We start from the raw sequence: 20,463 nt of genomic DNA on the forward strand, positions 1-20,463 counted from the left end.
AGGAATCTGTTTCACTGCCCTGTAAAGAAAATTCTCTCCGAGACAGGTACAAACTCTGGTGATGTTTCTTTGCAGACAACGGCCCAAAACTGATTTAGACTTCATAACATGTGAAGAAACTGAACATTAAAGTGTATAATAAAATGTTTGTATTATGTCTGACTTGCATTTCCTTTAAGCATCTACACATTATAAGAAACATGCAGGATTGAACAGATAAGGAAATGCATTTATTCATTTTAAACAATATATACATGTTTTACAAAGATAAATCCAAACATGGACAGTTTTAAAAAGTCTGAATTAGCATTATGAAAATACAAAGGTGAGTTGGGTGTATTTAGTTACTGTGTCATTGATCTATTTGTATAACTACAAAGCAAATGTAAAAACTATAACATGAGAAATGACCGTTTATAGAATGAGTGCAGTTTTTTATTATTTTTTTCTAACCTTTGTAATTAACAAGTTTGTGACACAAACAAAAAATCTTAACTGCCAGCGTAAATACACAGCTTATATAATAAGCCTTAACTGGTCCTTGTAGCAGCCTCAGTTTTAAAGAACATGACAGCAGTGGTTTTCAAACTGTGGTTCAGTGTGTCAGTACAGCAGGGTAGCTGGACAACTACAGAATAATATGCAGTGAAGCAGAGCTGAGTGGATATAACTTATGTGGAGAAAATAAATTTGCTGTGTTTACTTTTGTGTTTTTTGTTTTTACAAAAGTACTCATGAGTCTGAGGGCTTCCAGGTGAAGAAGTTGATTCCTTGCAGCTCCTCAGGTAAGTACTCCTGCTCTACGGGGTCGCTGAAGGCTGGGTTGTATTTGTAGCCTTTCGAGTATCCCAGCTGTTTCATAAGCCTGGTTGGGGCATTGCGGAGGTGCAAGGGGACGGGAGGCAGGGGACCTTTGTGGCTTCTCAAACAGGTCTTCACATTATCATAGGCCTTGTAGATCGAAACAGACTTGGGTGCTCGTGCCAGATAGACCACACACTGAGCGAGGATCACCTGTTGATCAGCAGATGAAACAAAAGGAAGAAAACTGAGGTGAAGACAACTTTAGGGTTGACAAGACAGGAGACTTCCAGTCACTGATTGGTCCACTGAGCTTACCTCACATTCAGGCATCCCAATGAAATGACAGGCTTGGAAGGCAGAAACAGCCTGAGTAAGAGCGGCGGGATCTGCCATACCTGAAAGACAAGAAGGATGCAACGCTGCAGAATAAGAAGCACTTTTTAAAAAAACATTATGACTACTTTGTCAAGCTTCCTCTCTCTCTCTCTGGCATTTCAGTCCAGTCAGTAGTTTCTGAACTATTTTCGCAGACAGCGATTTATAGAAGTGTTCCTGAGCTCGTGCTGTGGTTTCCATGACAACGGCGTGCCCGGTTTTAATGCAGCATCACGGGAATCTGATGTTGATTTTCAGCCTTCTCCATTATGCACAGAGATTTCTTTAATCATCAATCTTTTGATAATGTTATGTACTATAGATGATGAGATATTTAAAGTCTTTGTTACATTGAGGAAAATTAGTTCATTTTTTTAACAATTTGTAGATGCAGTTTTTGGCAGATTGCTGAACCTCTGCGCTTTACTTCTGAGAAACTCTCTGCTTCTCTAAGATGCTTTTTTATATCTAATCTTGTTGCTGTAATATTGCCAATTACACTAATTAGTTGCAACATGTTCCTCCAGCTGTTTCTTTGTAGTACCTCTTACTTTTCCAGCCTTTTGTTGCCATGTCCCAACTTTTCTGAGACATATTGTTGCCACCAAATTCAAAATTGCCTTATTTTGTCTTAAAATTGTACAATAAAAAAGTATAAATAGCTCTACTGACATAATAAAGCCAAATGTGATTAGGATTGTAGAGAAGAAAAACTGGAAAAAAGTGTAAGAAGCCTTTAACTTAGGGATGAACTGATAATGTTTAAAAAAATTATTGGGCTGATAGCAGTGCCCGTATCTTTTTTTTTCTGTGTGTATTTTGATTTTCTTGCTATTTATTAACCCTTTGTGCCAGGGGAAAAAAAAAAAAAGGTCAATACACACCGGATGATTGCAGCTGGAAAATTCTAAAATATATAAATATATATATGTAAATGTAGAGGTGAGATAATGCAATAATTAAATTCACCTACCCACATCTTCACTGGCAAAGCGGACCAATCTGCGAGCCACGTAGAGCGGATCCTCGCCACCCTCAAGCATACGGCCCAGCCAGTATAGAGACGCATTCTCATGGGAGCCTCTCATAGACTTATGTAACGCTGATATGCAGTTGTAATGCTCTTCACCTTTAAGTAACACACACACACACACACACACACACACACACACACACACACACACACACACACACACACACACACACACACACACACACACACACGAAATGTTTCAAACAGATAAGAAGATTTTTCTTCAGGTGGCATTCCATCAGCAATTTTCAAACCAAGAGATTGAAGGACATTACATACTGAAAAAAACGACCTTATCTAAAAAAACAAAGACTGATCAGGCAAAAATAGATGAATACCGTCTCCATTAAAGTCATTAGTCAAGCTGAATGATGGCTTCATCTCCCAGTGAAGCAGGGAACAGTAAATCTCCATCTTTTGGGACAGCTGCGTGTTGTGTAACAGGACAGTGTGGAGGACTAATGAGTCTGAGGAGTTCTGTGCATGATGAGCAAAGGTGATAAGAACAGCTAAAACTACAGCAGACTAAAAAAAAAGCACTGATTATAGGTAAACGCGGGCCTTATAAGTTATTGTAATGAGCAAAAACATTAAAATATCAGTTAGCTATGAATGCAATAAAAAAAAAAAAAAAAAGTCTCAAAGCGCTTCGTTTTATGAATCTGGTATGAACGAATAGCACACGCTGCTCTGACGCTCAGCTAAAATACCTGCACTGCACTCACAAGAAACACACAGCACACTTAAATACCTAGCAGGGGCGAAGAAACGCAAGAAATAAGGTTTGTCCCCGTTATATAATGGTGATCAAAGACACTGGGGCGTAATATGATAGAGCTGTTAAGCTCAAAGCATGAAAGTACTCATGACGAGTGCTATAAATGACGCTGCCGAGAGGAATTTAAAAAATGTGGATTTGTAAAGTATGGAGCGATTTGTGCTGCCTAGTGCTGCCCACATCCTTAAAGACAAAGCCTCTTCTTTTATTGAAACAACCGTTATCCCAGGACCTCTGGTGACGTTTTCCAGCAAAACAGACGTAAAAAATTAGCAGTTTCAATAAGAAATTAGAGGCAAGAGGCCGGTAATTTCTGCCTCTTGGTCCCACCTGCAAAAACATTTTCCACATAAACAGGATTCCATGTAAGAGTATTGGAAATACAATTGAAAACAGAGGGTGAGGATGATGCAAGCATGGGTCACAGTGTTATGAGCTGGAATATTTATTCAGGCCTAGTTGCACATAGTGACACCCAAAAGACCAGCTTTGATAAAAGGAACTTAAAAGAAAGGAGCGTCGATGCTAAAATGACAATGTGAGTACATCTGCGCTTACCAGCTTTATCATAGAGAATGTGGGACCTTTGGAGACCTTCTTTGACATGCTCTTCTGTCACTAGTATCTCTTGAGGAGAATCGTCGGGTGCTAAGAGGTTTGTTTTGGACATCTGAGCCTGAACAGCCAGCTGGAGACTATTGAGTCCGACTCTTGCGTCGCCATCACAAAGGTAGGCCATGGTGTCCAGGGCTTTTTGCTGAATGTAAATCTTTGGTCTAAAAACATTAAAAATATACACTGTATCAGTGCCTCTACTGTTTAATATGGAATAAAATTGAAAAAATAAAAAACAGATAAATGCTTAAATGCCTTTCATCATGAATATTCTCAGTCTTATGCTCTTCCGTTTTAACCAGCACTCATCTCAAAAACATCTTGATATAAGTCACTCTGACTGGCAGCAAAATGATTTCATCAGTTTTGTCAAAATGTTGTTTTTTATTTTCCCCCATAAAAAAATAATTAACTAAAACGATGGATTTGTGTAATCTACCTTAAACAGATAGTAGATTATATGCAATCATCGGCTGGCAGCTAACAGGTGATTATAGCTCGTGCTGAACCTCATCTGTCAAACTATCAAACAAAACCAAAGCTGAGACTATTGCTGTGGCTCCATCTTCCGATACCCACTATGTGAGGATTACAAAGATAGTGAGGTTTTTGGTCACGTGTGACACTACAGTCGAGGAGCTTGTGGGAACCTACCTGTGTCCATCTGTTTGGTCTTCATATTTGGGGTTTGTCGAATCTTGTCCCTGGATTCTGATCCCAAGTGTGGCCACAGCTCTGTTCAGGATCGAGCCCATCGCCTCCACAGACAGCTTCTCCAGAACCAGCACCTTGCACCTGCTCAGTAGGGCAGCATTCACCTGGAAGGATGGATTCTCAGTGGTCGCTCCAATCAAAGTGACTGTGCCACACTCCACATGTGGAAGGAAGGTGTCCTACAGACGCAAACACATACAGATTCAAGTGAGACTAATTTTACTGGGCATTCAATAAGGATCTGGACCAATCCTTGTTTCTATTAGACATGGCTGTTATATTACTGTTACACATAATACAGGATTTCACAGGATGCTAGAATTTAAAGCTTCAGTTTTCAGAATAAATACAGTATAGTGCCAAAAGTAGTAATTGGATGTCACCCATCCAAAGCATTGAATTCATGTGTTCTAATCCCTTCCATGGCCACAAGTCTATAAATTCAAGCACATAGGCATGCAGACTGCTTCTACAAACATTTGTGAAAGCTGCAAGGCTGAGTCGTTATCATGTTAAACCCTATAGATTAAGAATAGGATGCTACTCAAGTTCATATGCATCTGAAGGCAGACAAGTGAATACTTTTGGCAATATTTGGTACCAGTAGTGAAGCAGACCTCTGAATAAACTACTGCAAATAAAGGACAATGGATTATATTGATTGATAGAACCATTTAAGATTTCTGTAAAACATAAACATGAACCATTTAGTTACCAATGAATTAGGAGACAAAATGTAAATAAATCGTTTCTACTTATTATTATCAGTCGAAACCCCAAAAATGTATGTTTCCAATAGATCAAAGACATGAGCTGGAGAACTCGTGCTGTTTTTGAAGGGATAAAGATGGTCCCGTAAGCTGTTTATACATACATATACACTCGTGCTGATATACAATCTTATTAGCAGGGGGAAGAACATAAAAAAAAAGTTTGCAACAAGCAGAGTACAACTTTCTGCTCTAAAATACCTCCTCACCTGTTGGGATTTATTGAAGCGGTGAATTTCATCGATGAACAGGATGGTCTTCCTCTTGCACAGTCGGAGCTCGTTTTGCGCTTGCTTTATCACTTCTCTGACCTCATTGGTGGATGTACTGGTGGCGGACAGAGTTACAAAGCGAGCCGTCCCCTTCTTCTTACTGGTGCTGGCAATGATGTGGGCTAGAGTGGTCTGAAATACAGCGAGCCACATGGAGAGTAATTTAACGTAAACTCACAGGCAGAACATGTAATGCAGCTTTCATCGAGAAGTTTCTGTGATGTGTAATCAAGTTAAATGAGCTGATTTTGTGACTCGTCTATTCGATGAGGAAACCTGACTGCGGCAAAGCAGTCGACAGGAGGGTCAAAGAAGAGATAAAGTGTCAGAAAAGCATGCCGACAAAGTCTGGGAATGGCTAGTGACTGCTCAATGAGCCACGCTGGCAGCTCAACATGCCTAAGGAGTCATTAACAAGCTGTACCACCAACCGAGCAGCCACAGATGCCATCATTCACTCTTCCAACACGACAGTTCTACTTGAATACAACAAAGAGTACCACAGCTGAAAATTCACTTAAATCCACTGTATTGGATATTCAGCATTAATCTAGACAATAATTATTTAAAAACATACAAGAAAAAAGGTGCAAAATGGACAAGCCCCAAGTTTCATGCCAAAACTGAGACTGTAATTATTAGAATATAAGAAATTTGCACTCGAATAATTAATCACAATAATTTTTTTTCTCTTACCCACAATAATTTCAGCAATTTGTGGATTATTAATTCAACAGAAAATTGCCATATTACTAAAAGAAAACTGATAAAAGCTTCTTAAATTAAAATATTTTTTGTGTGAACAATCAGAGTAGAGCTTTAAGAATCACTGAATAGATGAAACTTTATAAGTTATATTTAAAAAAACACCTTTAAAGCACTATATGGATGAGGTAGAGTGTTAAATATTTATATGGTTATACTGTACATTAACATTTGATAATTTTATATAATGACATTTTTTAAAGTACAAGTTTTTGTTCAATATCCCTGATTTTCTTTTTTTTTTAGAAATTAGAACTCAGTCGGTTCAACCATCTTCAATTCTGAGTACTAGTTGCCGAGAGCAGATGATGACTTATTGTCATCATCTGCATATCATTAATGACAAATTAAAGGAAAACTTTAATGAATGATGCGACACGTCTGACTTTAGTCATCTCGGTTGGTGTTTGGAGAGCGTGGCATAGGACAAGGACAAAACAGCACAGCACGTGATTCACTTAATTTTGAAACTCATCGCCTCCTTTACAATAAGACATAAAACGTGATCATGCCGAAATACTTTGCATTGATTTATAGTGACCTTTGGAATTGACCCAATAATACCGCCCGGTTATCATCTTAGGGGTGAAGGATACAGGTTTTTCGTTTAATTTGTCCCCCACAGTTAAAGACTGGTGTCAAGCCAGCCTCCAATTCGAGACTTGCAGTCAAGCCAGCCTCCAGTTTGTTTTACGTTCCCTGTGTATTCAAAGTATTACGGGAATGGATGTGGAAACCGGATTTCAAAATAAAAGCCAACTTCGAGTGAATTAACAGATATGTTAAGAACATAATAACATATAATTTAGGCTTTTTTTTTTTTTTACAAACTCTAATGTTAGATCTATATGACACAGCCTTGTACCCTAATTGTGCCCTGTCACTATCAAGGCCATCTTATTTTGGATTTCAAAGTAAAAGCCCTGTGAATCTTCATTTTTGAACTACTCTTTCAATGACTTAATAATGCTCTTAAAAGCAAAAGTCGTATTTCCAAATACTATTTGAACTTTATATCAACACTTTCCAACCACAGTCTTTTTACAGTGATACCATATCAATATCAAGTCAGTCTGATTTTGCCTTTCATAGTAATGGCCCTTTGAAATTGTCCATAATTGACTTAATCTTCTAACGATTCAAAATGCTCTAAAATGAAAAATTCTTGTTTCCACAGGGTAATTCCACCTTAGATCAACAGTATACAGCCCCACAGTGATACCATATCAATATCAAGTCATTCTGATTATGCCTTCCAAAATAAAAGCCTTTTTAAATTGTCCATAATTGACCTAACTTTCAGTGATTTCAAAATGTTTTAAAATGGAAATTTCCTGTTTCCACAGGGTAATTCCACTCCAGATCAACAGTATACAACCTCACAATGTTACCATATCAATATCAAGACATTCTGATATTGCTTTAAAAAATAAAAGCATTTTCAAACTGCCCATATCTGAGTTGCTCCTGGAACAATTTCAAAATGCTCTAAAATGGCACATTCCTGTTTCCACAGGGTAATTCCACTTTAGGTCAACAGTATACAGCCCCACAGTGATACCATATCAATATCAAGTCATTCTGATTTTGCTCTCAAAAATAAAAGCCTTTTCAAATTGTCCATAATTGACCTAACTTTCAGTGATTTCAAAATGCTCTAAAAAGGAAAATTCCTGTTTCCACAGGGTAATTCCACCTTAGATCAACAGTATACAGCCCCACAGTGATACCATATCAATATCAAGTCATTCTGATTTTGCTTTCAAAAATAAAAGCATTTTCAAACTGCCCATATCTGACTTGATCCTGGAACAATTTCAAAATGCTCTAAAATGGAAAATTCCTGTTTCCACAGGGTAATTCCACCTTAGATCAACAGTATACAGCCCCACAGTGATACCATATCAATATCAAGTCATTCTGATTATGCCTTCCAAAATAAATGCCCTTTCAAATTGAGCATATATACGACCTACTTTTTTAACGATTTCAAAATGTTCTTAAAAAGAATTTTGCTGTTTCCACAGGATAATTCCACTTTAGGTCAACAGTATACAACCTCACGATGTTACCATATCAATATCAAGTCATTCTGATTATGCCTTCCAAAATAAAAGACTTTTCAAATTGCCAAGATACGACCTACTCTTTTAAAGATTTCAAAATGCTCTAAAAGTGAAAATTGCTGTTTCCACAGGATAATTTCACTTTAGGTCAACAGTATACAACCTCACGATGTTACCACATCAATATCAAGTCATTCTGATTTTGCTTTCAAAAATAAAAGCATTTTCAAAATGCCCATATCTGACTTGATCCTGGAACAATTTCAAAATGCTCTAAAATGGAAAATTCCTGTTTCCACAGGGTAATTCCACTTTAGATCAACAGTATACAGCCCCACAGTGATACCATATCAATATCAAGTCATTCTGATTATGCCTTCCAAAATAAAATACTTTTTAAATTGTCCATAATTGACCTAACTTTCAGTGATTTCAAAATGCTCTAAAATGGAAATTTCCTGTTTCCACAGGGTAATTCCACTTTAGATCAACAGTATACAGCCCCACAGTGATACCATATTAATATCAAGTCATTCTGATTTTGCCTTCCAAAGTAAAAGCCTTTTCAAATTGTCCACAATTGACCTAACTTTCAGTGATTTCAAAATGCTCTAAAATGGAAATTTCCTGTTTCCACAGGATAATTCCACCCCAGATCAACAGTATACAGCCCCACAGTGATACCATATTAATATCAAGTCATTCTGATTATGCCTTCCAAAATAAAAGACTTTTCAAATTGCCAAGATACGACCTACTCTTTTAAAGATTTCAAAATGCTCTAAAAGTGAAAATTGCTGTTTCCACAGGATAATTTCACTTTAGGTCAACAGTATACAACCTCACGATGTTACCATATCAATTTCAAGTAATTCTGATTATGCCTTCCAAAATAATGGCCTGTTGAAAATGCCCATAATTTACCTAACTTTCAGTGATTTCAGAATGCTCTAAAAAGGAAGATTTCAGTTTCCACAGGGTAATTCCACTTTAGATCAACAGTATACAACCTCACGATGTTACCATGTCAATTTCAAGTCAGTCTGATTTTGCTTTTCAAAATAAAAGCTTTTTCAATTTGCCCATATATGACTTACTCTTGGAGCGAATTCAAAATGCTCTAAGATGGAAAATTGCTGTTTCCACAGCATAATTCCACTTTAGATCAATAGTATCCAACCCCACAGTGATACCATATCAATATCAAATCAGTCTGATGTTGCCTTCCAAAATAAAAGACTTTTCAAATTGCCGATATACGACCTACTCTTTTAAAGAATTCAGAACGCTCTAAAAATGAAACTTGCTCTTTCCACAGGATGAATCCATGTTAGATCAAAAGTGTACATCCACACCATGGTACTACTTCAATTTCAAGTCATTCTGATTTTGCCTTCCAAAATAATGGCCTGTTGAAAATGCCAATAACTTACCTAACTTTCAGTGATTTCGGAATGCTCTAAAAAGGAAATTTTCTGTTTCCACAGAATAATTTCACTTTAAATCAACAGTATACAACCCCACAGAGATACGATGTTAAGATCAAGTCACTCTGATTTTGCCTTCCAAAATAAAAGTATTTTCAAATTGCCCGTAGACGACCTACTCGTTTAACGATTTCAAAATGCTCTTAAATTGAAAGATGCTGTTTCCACAGGATAATTCCACTTTAGATCAACAGTATCCAACCCGACAGTAAAACCATGTAAATTTCATGTTGGTCTGATTTCGCCTTTCAAATTAATGGCCCGTCGAATTTGTCCATATGTGATATACTCTTTCAATTATTTCAGAATGTTTTAAAAATGAAAATTGCTGTTTCAACACATATTGGGTTTTCATTTTGAAAAGCAAAATCAGACTCAATTGATTATGACAGAATTGAATCATAAAGATGATGTAAAAGGAAGCTGAAATTGCCACTAGGTTGTAATTGATAGTACGTTTATATTTTAAGTCTGTGGAAAGATGTCATGGTTGGTTTGCAAGCTGTTTTGTAATTTCTTTATTTAGAATGACATCTTTGTGGACAATTTGAAAAGGCTTTTACTTTGGAAGGCAAAATCAGAATGACTTGATATTAATATGGTATCACTGTGGGGCTGTATACTGTTGATCTGGAGTAGAATTATCCTGTGGAAACACGAAATTTCCATTTTAGAGCATTTTGAAATCACTGAAAGTTAGGTCAATTGTGGACAATTTGAAAAGGCTTTTACTTTGGAAGGCAAAATCAGAATGACTTGATATTAATATGGTATCACTGTGGGGCTGTATACTGTTGATCTAAAGTGGAATTACCCTGTGGAAACAGGAAATTTCCATTTTAGAGCATTTTGAAATTGTTCCAGGATCAAGTCAGATATGGGCAGTTTGAAAATGCTTTTATTTTTGAAAGCAAAATCAGAATGACTTGATATTGATATGGTATCACTGTGGGGCTGTATACTGTTGATCTAAGGTGGAATTACCCTGTGGAAACAGGAATTTTCCATTTTAGAGCATTTTGAAATCACTGAAAGTTAGGTCAATTGTGGACAATTTGAAAAAGCTTTTACTTTGGAAGGCAAAATCAGAATGACTTGACATTGATATGGTATCACTGTGGGGCTGTATACTGTTGATCTAAAGTGGAATTACCCTGTGGAAACAGGAAATTTCCATTTTAGAGCATTTTGAAATCACTGAAAGTTAGGTCAATTATGGACAATTTAAAAAGGCTTTTATTTTGGAAGGCATAATCAGAATGACTTGATATTGATATGGTATCACTGTGGGGCTGTATACTGTTGATCTAAGGTGGAATTACCCTGTGGAAACAAGAATTTTTCATTTTAGAGCATTTTGAATCGTTAGAAGATTAAGTCAATTATGGACAATTTCAAAGGGCCATTACTATGAAAGGCAAAATCAGACTGACTTGATATTGATATGGTATCACTGTAAAAAGACTGTGGTTGGAAAGTGTTGATATAAAGTTCAAATAGTATTTGGAAATACGACTTTTGCTTTTAAGAGCATTATTAAGTCATTGAAAGAGTAGTTCAAAAATGAAGATTCACAGGGCTTTTACTTTGAAATCCAAAATAAGATGGCCTTGATAGTGACAGGGCACAATTAGGGTACAAGGCTGTGTCATATAGATCTAACACTAGAGTTTGTAAAAAAAAAAAAAGCCTAAATTATATGTTATTATGTTCTTAACATATCTGTTAATTCACTCGAAGTTGGCTTTTATTTTGAAATCCGGTTTCCACATCCATTCCCGTAATACTTTGAATACACAGGGAACGTAAAACAAACTGGAGGCTGGCTTGACTGCAAGTCTCGAATTGGAGGCTGGCTTGACACCAGTAAATAAAGTGAGGGGAGCTGAATCAGTGGCAATAAGGTGTTTTAACCATCACATATCAAACAGCAGGAAAATACTAAGCAAAGCTGGGGAGAGATGCAGCATCATACTGGGTCACCTCCACACCTTTCCGCATCCCGGGGGTCCCCAGAGGATCAGCGACGGTATTTCCTGGGAGTCAAGAAGTGGCCGGAAGAGACTTTGCTCTCCTACAACTTTATTTTGGCCAAAGTATTCCTCCAGTGTTTCTGGTCTCAGCACCTCCGCCAGAGGTTTGTCTACTGCAAGCAACGTCCGCGGTGACAGACGTTTCGCCGTTTTCAAGCCCTGCCCGCTGGATGCAGGCGCGGGCTGCTGACTCCTCAAAGTCTCTGTACCTGCCGCTCCAAGATCCGCCTCCTCGTTCAGTAAACGTTTCACCCCCTTGCTGGCAGCACTGCCAGGACTTTGTTTACCGACAAACAAACCGTTCCGTTCAGTCTGGACCGGAGGTTTCCCCCTGTTGCTCTGAAACAGCGAAAACATCCCCGGTGACTGCGCGCTGGCCACGGAGGAGGAGCTGGCTGCAGGTTTGATGATAGCCTCGGGACCAGTGCGGGATTTCTTTACGGGAGGTCCGCTCTCGTCTGCTGTGGACGGGCTGCTGTCGGTAACGCCTTTCAGCAGACATATATCCAGATGTCCGTTGATTGTGGCGGACGTGAAGTCTTTAAAACAAACGGGACATTGCACCGAGTCTGGTGCTGCAGCTGTCTTCTCGTTCGCCATGTTGGTTCCCGCTAAACGTTGGACCTTTGATCACGTGACCAAAACAAGGCGTTGACCTTTTGACGTTTTCATTTTTAATGATTAATTTTTTCTTTTTAACCAGCTGTGGTGTGGTGTGTAGATTTAAAAACATTTTTAATGAACATTTTGCCTTTCTAGACGAGTTTTCGGATTACGTTCCTGTGTGCGTTTACGTGCCGATTAGACAGTCCGTCACCAGGAAAGCACATTGTGTCGATAGGTTTAAAAAAAAAAAGTCAGAACCTAATTATAAAAAAAATAAAATAAAATAAAATTGGGACTTAAAAGGTGAACCACACAGTTTTTTTTAGCTTCTCTATCCCTCTTTATTTCTAATTATTTTTTAATTGTTTTGTAAGAGTTCAGGGTGAAAGGTATCTGTGCCAGGATGTTTGTAAGTAGCTTTATGTCAAAGTAAAAGAACCTCGGTGAAGTTAATCATATAGTCTTGTGGAGCTGTTTGTTTGAAAGTGTGAATTCCTCTGAAAAGTCGGGAGGACCTGTATGCCCCCAGGCATGCAAGTTGTGGCTGTGGTTTTGCAAGACTGTGGGAACAAGCATTTTAAGTTTTCAGCAAGTTTTCGCTATTCAAATAATTCTCTAATAATTTCTCTATTGTAAATTCTGAATGTGCTTTCTTTATTTCCAGTTAAATGTCTTTTAAATGACCCATTTAACTGTTCTTCATCTTTATCTAATTGTTTATATCTATAATGGAGAAAATGTTTATTGAACTGTATCAGTAAAAATACACCACTGCGAAAATTCACAGTTCATAAGTTTAAATGATAAACTTCTAAGATCTCATATTCAGGATCAATGTCTATCAGTATCCAGAAATAACATAATCAGCAACACTTGTTATAATTTTACAAAACATTTGAAATACATTGGGGGAAAAAGAAACTTAAATCTGACCTCAGTAAATTGAGGAATTCCAGTTGATCAAATATTAAAAATAAAACACAATATTAATAATAGTAATAATATTTAAAAAAAAAAACCCCCAAAAAACAAACCAATAACTAATGTGCCTCAACACTTCTCTGTCTTGTCTGTAAGAAGCAATCTTAGACATGCCTCCACCCAGAAGCCAAAAGTGAGCTCTGTGTTGTGTTTGGCAGAATGACTGGTCAAGTCAGAGGAGGTTTCCAGACATGCTACACATAGCTGTGTAGCTGTGACGTACCACTCTTAGCCAGATAATACATTCTTGGGATTGTGGTTATATATATTCACACACCTTTCACACACGTCTTTATTGCACAATATACTGAAGATATGGTGCTGAGCTTAAAGCTCTTCAGAGCCACCATGAAGTACTGATTAGAAGTTCATTTGTAGTGTCATTTAATAATTATTATATATGAAACTGATACAGCTGGAATCATTGAGTCTAATCCTTCATGTAATAGTCTTTGTGACATTTGCAGTGGGAATTGCATAGCACAGGCTATTGGTTTACACTGGGTCTGTGTTGACAGCGAGCTGGAAACCCATAACAATTCTCTCACTCTTCAGAGTCAATGCTGTGCTGATTTAATTTAGTTTTTCTTCATTCTGTGATTCTCAGTTTTAAAGTGGAGATCAATGGGACAAAAGTGATATAGAAAATTTAAAAAAGGTCGATTCCTAATACAGCTGGAGTGACTGGACAGCGTGAGAGAGAGCTTATCTCCCAGACACCCTTTGCTGGCACCTGTCACTCTTTTGTCATGAGGACACACTGCCCTTCCTTTAGCTGCAAGTGCTGATTGAAGTAGGACCCTTGGCTGAATTAAAAGAGGCTGCGGGAGGTAAAGTAGCATTAATGTCCTGCCAGCTCTTATCCTGAGAAAGTATACGCTCATCAGCTTCACTTGAGAGACTCCTCCTTGAGCTTTCAAAGGCCGTTTGTAGTTAAATATAGGCAAAGCGAGGCGGAAAGGGAAGGATGAAGGGTAAAGTGAAAGCCATGGACAACTTTGTCACATTCTGGGATATCTGGCTAGTCAACAGCATGTGTCTGATTCTTTCCTACCTCTGGCACAGCCTGTATGATTTATTCTACTACAGGAGGCAGCAAAGAGCGTTCACCATTCAGGTACATACAAAACCTTCTGATATGTGGGACAATATTTACACGTTAATCGTAAAAAGCTAAAATATCTTTGTGTTTTTAAACAATGGTTATCAGTATTTTACATTTTTTCATTGTATGGGTTTCAATGTAAGCATTTGAATAGTCAGCAGTTGTTCTGTGAAGAGTTTGATTGTCTTAATGCTTTGATGAGCTAGCAGATGGGACAAAGAACCTTTGCAAACAAAAACATTATATTCAGATCCAGTCTTTTCATTATGGGGATCATTTTGTTGTTATAAGTCCTAATGAGACAGCACAGAATACTAAAACATATTTGTTTAATTGCATTTTTTTTGGATCTGTGTAAGATGCTATGCCATGTTGTTTTAAAATCTAATTAGAAGAAGACATCTTTGATTTATTGAGGTATTAATAAGTGAATGTTAATGGCCCTATTACGTACACATATAACAATACTGTTGCACTGTGAGTTATGTTTTCTTTTACTCTGAAACACTAATTGTGTTTTTGCTTGCTGGCAATCATTAAAAAGGGCCTACAACAAATAGTATCAATCCTACCAAAAACTCTGTGTTAAGAAGAGGTGACAGCAGCAGCGTTTAAAGCAACATCTAATACCAGCTCTTACCTGGTAATCACCGTCCACATTGCTATGTCCTTCAAGAAGGGCAGAACAGTGTTTACTGTCACATCAGGACTGTATTTTTCTTGCAGAATAGAATTATTCCCTCCACTAAGGAAGTTATGCTTTGTCAGTTTTGCGTGCGTGCACGAGTGTCATTCTGTCTGTAAACACGATGGCTCGAGAAATTTTCAATGAATTCTGCTAAAACTTTAAAGAGTCGCCGAGTGGGGGCATGTTAACAACCTATGAAAATTTGGCGCACATCCACCAAAGTCATCAAGGTCAACTTCACGATTTATGAGTCATAAATTGACCAAAAAACCCTTATAACGTATAAACTACGATTCCTACATGTGTGGTATGTATCATTAACATATAAAAAGTACCATATAAAGATTTAAGATATCATGTTACATCTGACCTCTGACCTCTCCTTCAAGGTTAATAAATTGATCTGAAGGTCAAAGTGATAATAATGCTATACAGAGCTATTTAAAATTGTGTTTCTTACTTCCATTGTTTATATCGACAGCATATAGGCATATAGGGAAGGATTTATGAGGATTCTTAATGTCATGTTGCTTTGGACCACTGATGTTTTCTTTAAGTAAACTTTAATTAGGTCAAGCTTTCATAATATGTCTTTTATCTTTTAAAAAAAATGTTTATATTGGCAATATTAGAGTGATTTATGGGGATTCTAAATATTACATTATAGTTTGCATCCAAATATCATGTCACATTTGACCTGTCATATCTGTCTGTTTTTTTTTTCAATTTTGCCCCAAAACGTGTTATATCTTTGACGAAAGTATGTCAAGAGCAAGAGAATGAGCTGCCTAATCAGTTAGACAAATAAACAATAACTATAATCAAAATAATGTCAAGTACATTAAAATGGGTTTCCACAGGGTGAATAATAAAAGCCGGCACTTTGCACTTCTTTTTACGGAAATAAAAACGTACAATTTCCAAAGTATGTTTAAAAAGAACAAATGAAATATATGTACCATAAAGAAAATGAGCTGCCTTGGTGGAGGTTTGCACTTTTTGAGTGTTCATGTTTCTAGTGGTGATTTTTAAGTTAGTAGTATTATTAGTATTATTATTTAAATGAAAGGACATTACACCACTGTATGTGTTAAAATCAATATTCTTGGATAGTGATATACAGTGTTTTAACCCTACAGCTATGTCTTGCTGCATGTATCTATTGGTATTAAGTGTGGTTTTTTTTGTTTTTTTTATTGTACAGTGCATTGAGACTTTTATGTCTATGAAAAGCTCTATAAAGTATAAATAAACTTTACTTACTTAGTTTACTATGTCAAAAGAACCGCTGTTTTCTGCAGATATCCCCTTACTTGAACATAATCACCTCTCTTCTGCTCTTAGTCTTCTTCAGTTCCTTGGAATAGACTAAAGATTCACTGCTGGGATCAAAATACATAAATATTACCTGATGCATAATAAAAGTTTTTATTCTACAGGTGAAGTCCAGTTCAAGTTGTATACTACACAGGAAAATGATGTTGTGCTCTATTGTACCCTTAGGTTTCATGGAAAGTCTGGCCTCAGCAAGTCTGTATGACACTTCAGACAACACAAGTGCCACAGATGTAAACTATATTTGCCTGTAATTCATTACAACAAGACAAACTTATGTACCCAATTGGCCTAAATCCTGTTACATACAATGCCACAGTACATCACAAGTAAGTAGTTTAACTAAAAATCCGCTGTCAGTGTCAATAGCAGATGAAGATTAATAACTTTGTAAATGCAGAATTTATAGTTGAGCTAGATTGTTTGTGTAGTTTAGTACTTGCTTTGTTCTTCTTGTGTTTTAACAGTTACTGCCACAAGGGAATGTCAGCACAATCTTTGGCTTCCTCTTATGCTTATTAGAAGTTGGAAAGTTCTTTGCACAACATTCAGTTTGTTGGGACTGATTTAGGACTGTAGCTGGTGGCGTTTGTGGGAGCACATTAGAGAATCACCTGTAAAGGTACAGTGTACTCTAGTGGCAGAGCATGACAGACACAATAATGTAGTGTCTCTGCTGAATGATGAAACAGACAGGAGATTCTGGCTTTGCTGCCATCTAGCGACTTAGTGATTTTTGGCAGCCTTGATTTAGTGTAGTACATTCAGGGGCTGACATCAGAGCAAAAAATGTTTTCTGCAACTCAACAGTTTTGTCTTTTGTTGTTTGCAGCTCAACAGTTCAGTTCACTTTGTCTCCTATGTGTTTTTGTTTCCATCAGAACTCTTACATGGCATTTTATTTTGAAGAAAGCTCATGTATACTGAGGGAAATCTGACTGAGAGTAAATATATACACTGCCTATATACACCGCTGCTTATAAATACACGCATCCTCTAGTTATCTTTAATACTGTGGCAGTATACCATAGAGACAAGCTGAAGACTTCTCACCCTCTCTTGTTTCCATTCCTTGGCATTTAGGAGACACACACTGACATTTACTCTAGGAGAGTGGCACGTATTTGACCAAGCTTTCTTTGCAGTCTGTCACTAACGTTGATATCTCTTGTGTAAAACGCTCCTTACATTTCCATACTGGTAATAATAGTGCCTTAGGGAATATATTCCTCAGTGGGACTGCACTTGATGTTAATGGGAGTGAATTAGGATTACAATAAGGATTATTGTGCTATGTAGAAGCAAATGAATGAAATTATTCTGAGCAGTGCTTAGATTAAAAAACAACAACAAACAACTGTGACAGTATGCAGGTAATTTTACTGTTCTCTTTGTATGGGTCGTTGCCTATGAATTTTTGTTTAAGCAATTTAAATTGGATGGGTACAATTTAAGGCATACGTTAAATCTAAAGATGCACAATATTGAACCATAAGAAGTTTTTGTGTGAAATATGGAAGCAGTTTAAATGTGGAATTAAAGCAATGTTTAAAGATAAAAAATAAATTATTTTCAAGAGATACAGAAATTTTGAGGGTGTATTGTGTTTATAGACTTGCATACAGTTGTAGATGTATATTGTCTGATTATATGTTATGTGGAGGAACATTGAAGCAGCATTCAGTCAGTCATTTTTTATAATCTCTGTAACTTTATGTGATGCACTATAAGGCAGAAGTCACCACAATATAAGAAAATTACAAGATGATGTAAAAAAAATGTATCCAGCTTGTAGAATTTGCAGCTTGTAGAATTAGGAAGAAATGGAACCACTGTACAGTTGTCATTGGCGTGGACAATATGCTATAAAAGGGAAAATATTTTTTGTACCAAGCTGTAAGTATGTTTATTTCTACCCTGATGTTGGAAATTATAACACAGGAGTCTATCAGGATTAGCTTCCTTTTTGGAGTGACCCTCAGGTGGTCGTGTATGAAAGTTTTCTGGCACTTTGTTGGTTTTATTTGAAGCACTCCTTGTGGTATATGACTAACAATATAATGGGAAATCACAACACCTTCTATTTGAAAAATTAAACCAGTGAAAGCACCCAAAAAATGACTGTATTTTCTTAAATGGTCATTGGATGGAGGATCCAAAAGCTGCTTTCAAAATATGTACATATTTCAGTTTGCATACAGAAATGTGCACACAATGCGTCCTCGTGACAATTGCATTTAACAAGACAGACATATTTGTATGCAACGAGAGGGTGAGGGTGAAGTTGGAGTGTGTGCGTCTCACTATATTGAATCATCAGGACGCTGTGTAGTGTGGTTTCATGACATTATATAAACAGAACCAGAAAGTCTGTCAAAGTGCAGCAGCAAAACGTGTTTGCATGCCAAGACAAAATCTGAGATGACAGCGGGAGAAAAGAAGAGGCTTCTTAGACATTAGCATGAGGAGTTGAGTTTCATGGTTGCCAGTCACATTTAAGCCCACAAGTTTCCAAGAGAAAGTATAGCCAGAGCTGGCAGACAGAGCGGTGTGTGAGCGGAGACGGAGAGGTGACTGGATGGTGGCCATAGCACACATCCCCAGAGCTTCCCAGGACATTGTGTTCTCTGTAAGGGCAGCCCATTTTTAATCTTGTCTCAGTGCCAAACAAATAACCTAATGCAGAGGGTCATGCCACAATATTCACACACTGACCCTTTAAAAAATGCTGTCTAAACAAGCAAGCAAGCAAGCAAACAAACACATTTGTAGGGCATTTAGGTAAACTTTTTTACATTTTTGTATCTTCTTTTCATTTTTTATATTCTTCCACTGCTGTCAACAGAAGCTTAAATGAATAAACAGACAAACAAAAAAAAACATACTATGCTGCATGTACACAGTATGTGTAGATGGATGTATGCATACAGGTGAGGACAATGAGGGGTACATAGGTTCATCGGAAATTTGAAGCAACATGTAAGTCTTTCAGCAATTATTTGTGCAGAAAAATGCCTCTAAGCATTCATTTTCCAAAAGCATGTCCCTTGAATGTATAATAAATAACCAAAATAATGTGACAATTTATTGAAGCTTAAAAAAATGAGGTCAGTGACAAAAATCTATGCACAGTTAGTTCATAATTATGAATTCGCAGAGGATTTTTCTGCAATTTACCAGGGAAAATAAATATATTTGGGCTTTTGAATGGTTGTAGAAGAAATAAGACATTCAAAAACATCATCTGTTTTCTGGGGTTTTTTTTGCAACACGGCAAAGAACTTATTCACTGAGTGATAAATCAGCTTCATCAGTTGCAACCAAGTGATTGTGGCATAAACTAGATTGATTCTTCTTAGTGCTTTTATTACGTATGACTTTGGGGATACAAAGGGTACACGGTGATCTCAAAAGTTCTAAGTTCTACTATTTAAAGGTGTTGTCCCCTGTGCTGTATATCAATTTACCTTCACATGTTTTCCACTCTAGAAGTCACTCGAGAACTACAAGTTCAACTGGGATACGCACCCGTAAATATAACAAAGAATTATTTTGAATAATTTATAAAGCATTCATCATTTATGCATTACACAATGCCGCTAAACATCCCAGTGATTTTGCTGTCACATTAACGTAACAACTTTTAACCACGCAGCAGCAGACCGGGCAAAGATTTCACAGCTTCCACATTGTGTGTACACATACTCGCTCTTGGCAGAGATGGTGAGAGACGACTTTGAGCCCTGGCCGTGATGCTGTTACTTTCTTTGGTATTAGTTTCACTGTAAAGTGTAAGTGATATAAACTTGACATTTGCTTTATGTCATAAGTCTAATGTCTCTTTATATCTCCTGCTGGGTTTCGTAACCTCCCACCGCTGACCACTGACAGATCTACCGAGATTGTGCCAGGATGTTGCAAGGTTGCGTTTAATGTCCACTGATATGACAACAACACCATGTTGCAGAATCATTTGCTCTGTCTTGTCTTTAATATTTGTGTTTGTTACATGCACATGCACACTGTAAGAAAGCAA

The 20,463-nt window shown here is 37.2% G+C and overlaps 1 protein-coding gene across 1 annotated transcript; it reads right to left on the minus strand.

Annotated features, from left to right (window-relative positions):
• Positions 1–208: 208 nt before the first annotated feature.
• On the minus strand, positions 209–12,412 carry wrnip1 (WRN helicase interacting protein 1). The gene is made up of 7 exons (XM_085389901.1): positions 11,671–12,412; positions 5,299–5,493; positions 4,260–4,498; positions 3,549–3,766; positions 2,153–2,308; positions 1,120–1,199; positions 209–1,014 (listed from the first exon to the last, which is right to left on the minus strand). Exons 1-7 carry the CDS (start codon positions 12,310–12,312, stop codon positions 733–735), a joined length of 1,812 nt encoding a protein of 603 aa, XP_085246027.1. The 5' UTR covers positions 12,313–12,412; the 3' UTR covers positions 209–732.
• Between the last annotated feature and the right edge of the window lie 8,051 nt (positions 12,413–20,463).

The sequence above is a fragment of the Rhamphochromis longiceps genome, linkage group LG18 (genome assembly GCF_057381845.1).
Source record: "Rhamphochromis longiceps isolate RC_006_pf linkage group LG18, R_longiceps_female_GT1.1, whole genome shotgun sequence".
Classification (NCBI taxonomy): domain Eukaryota; kingdom Metazoa; phylum Chordata; class Actinopteri; order Cichliformes; family Cichlidae; genus Rhamphochromis; species Rhamphochromis longiceps.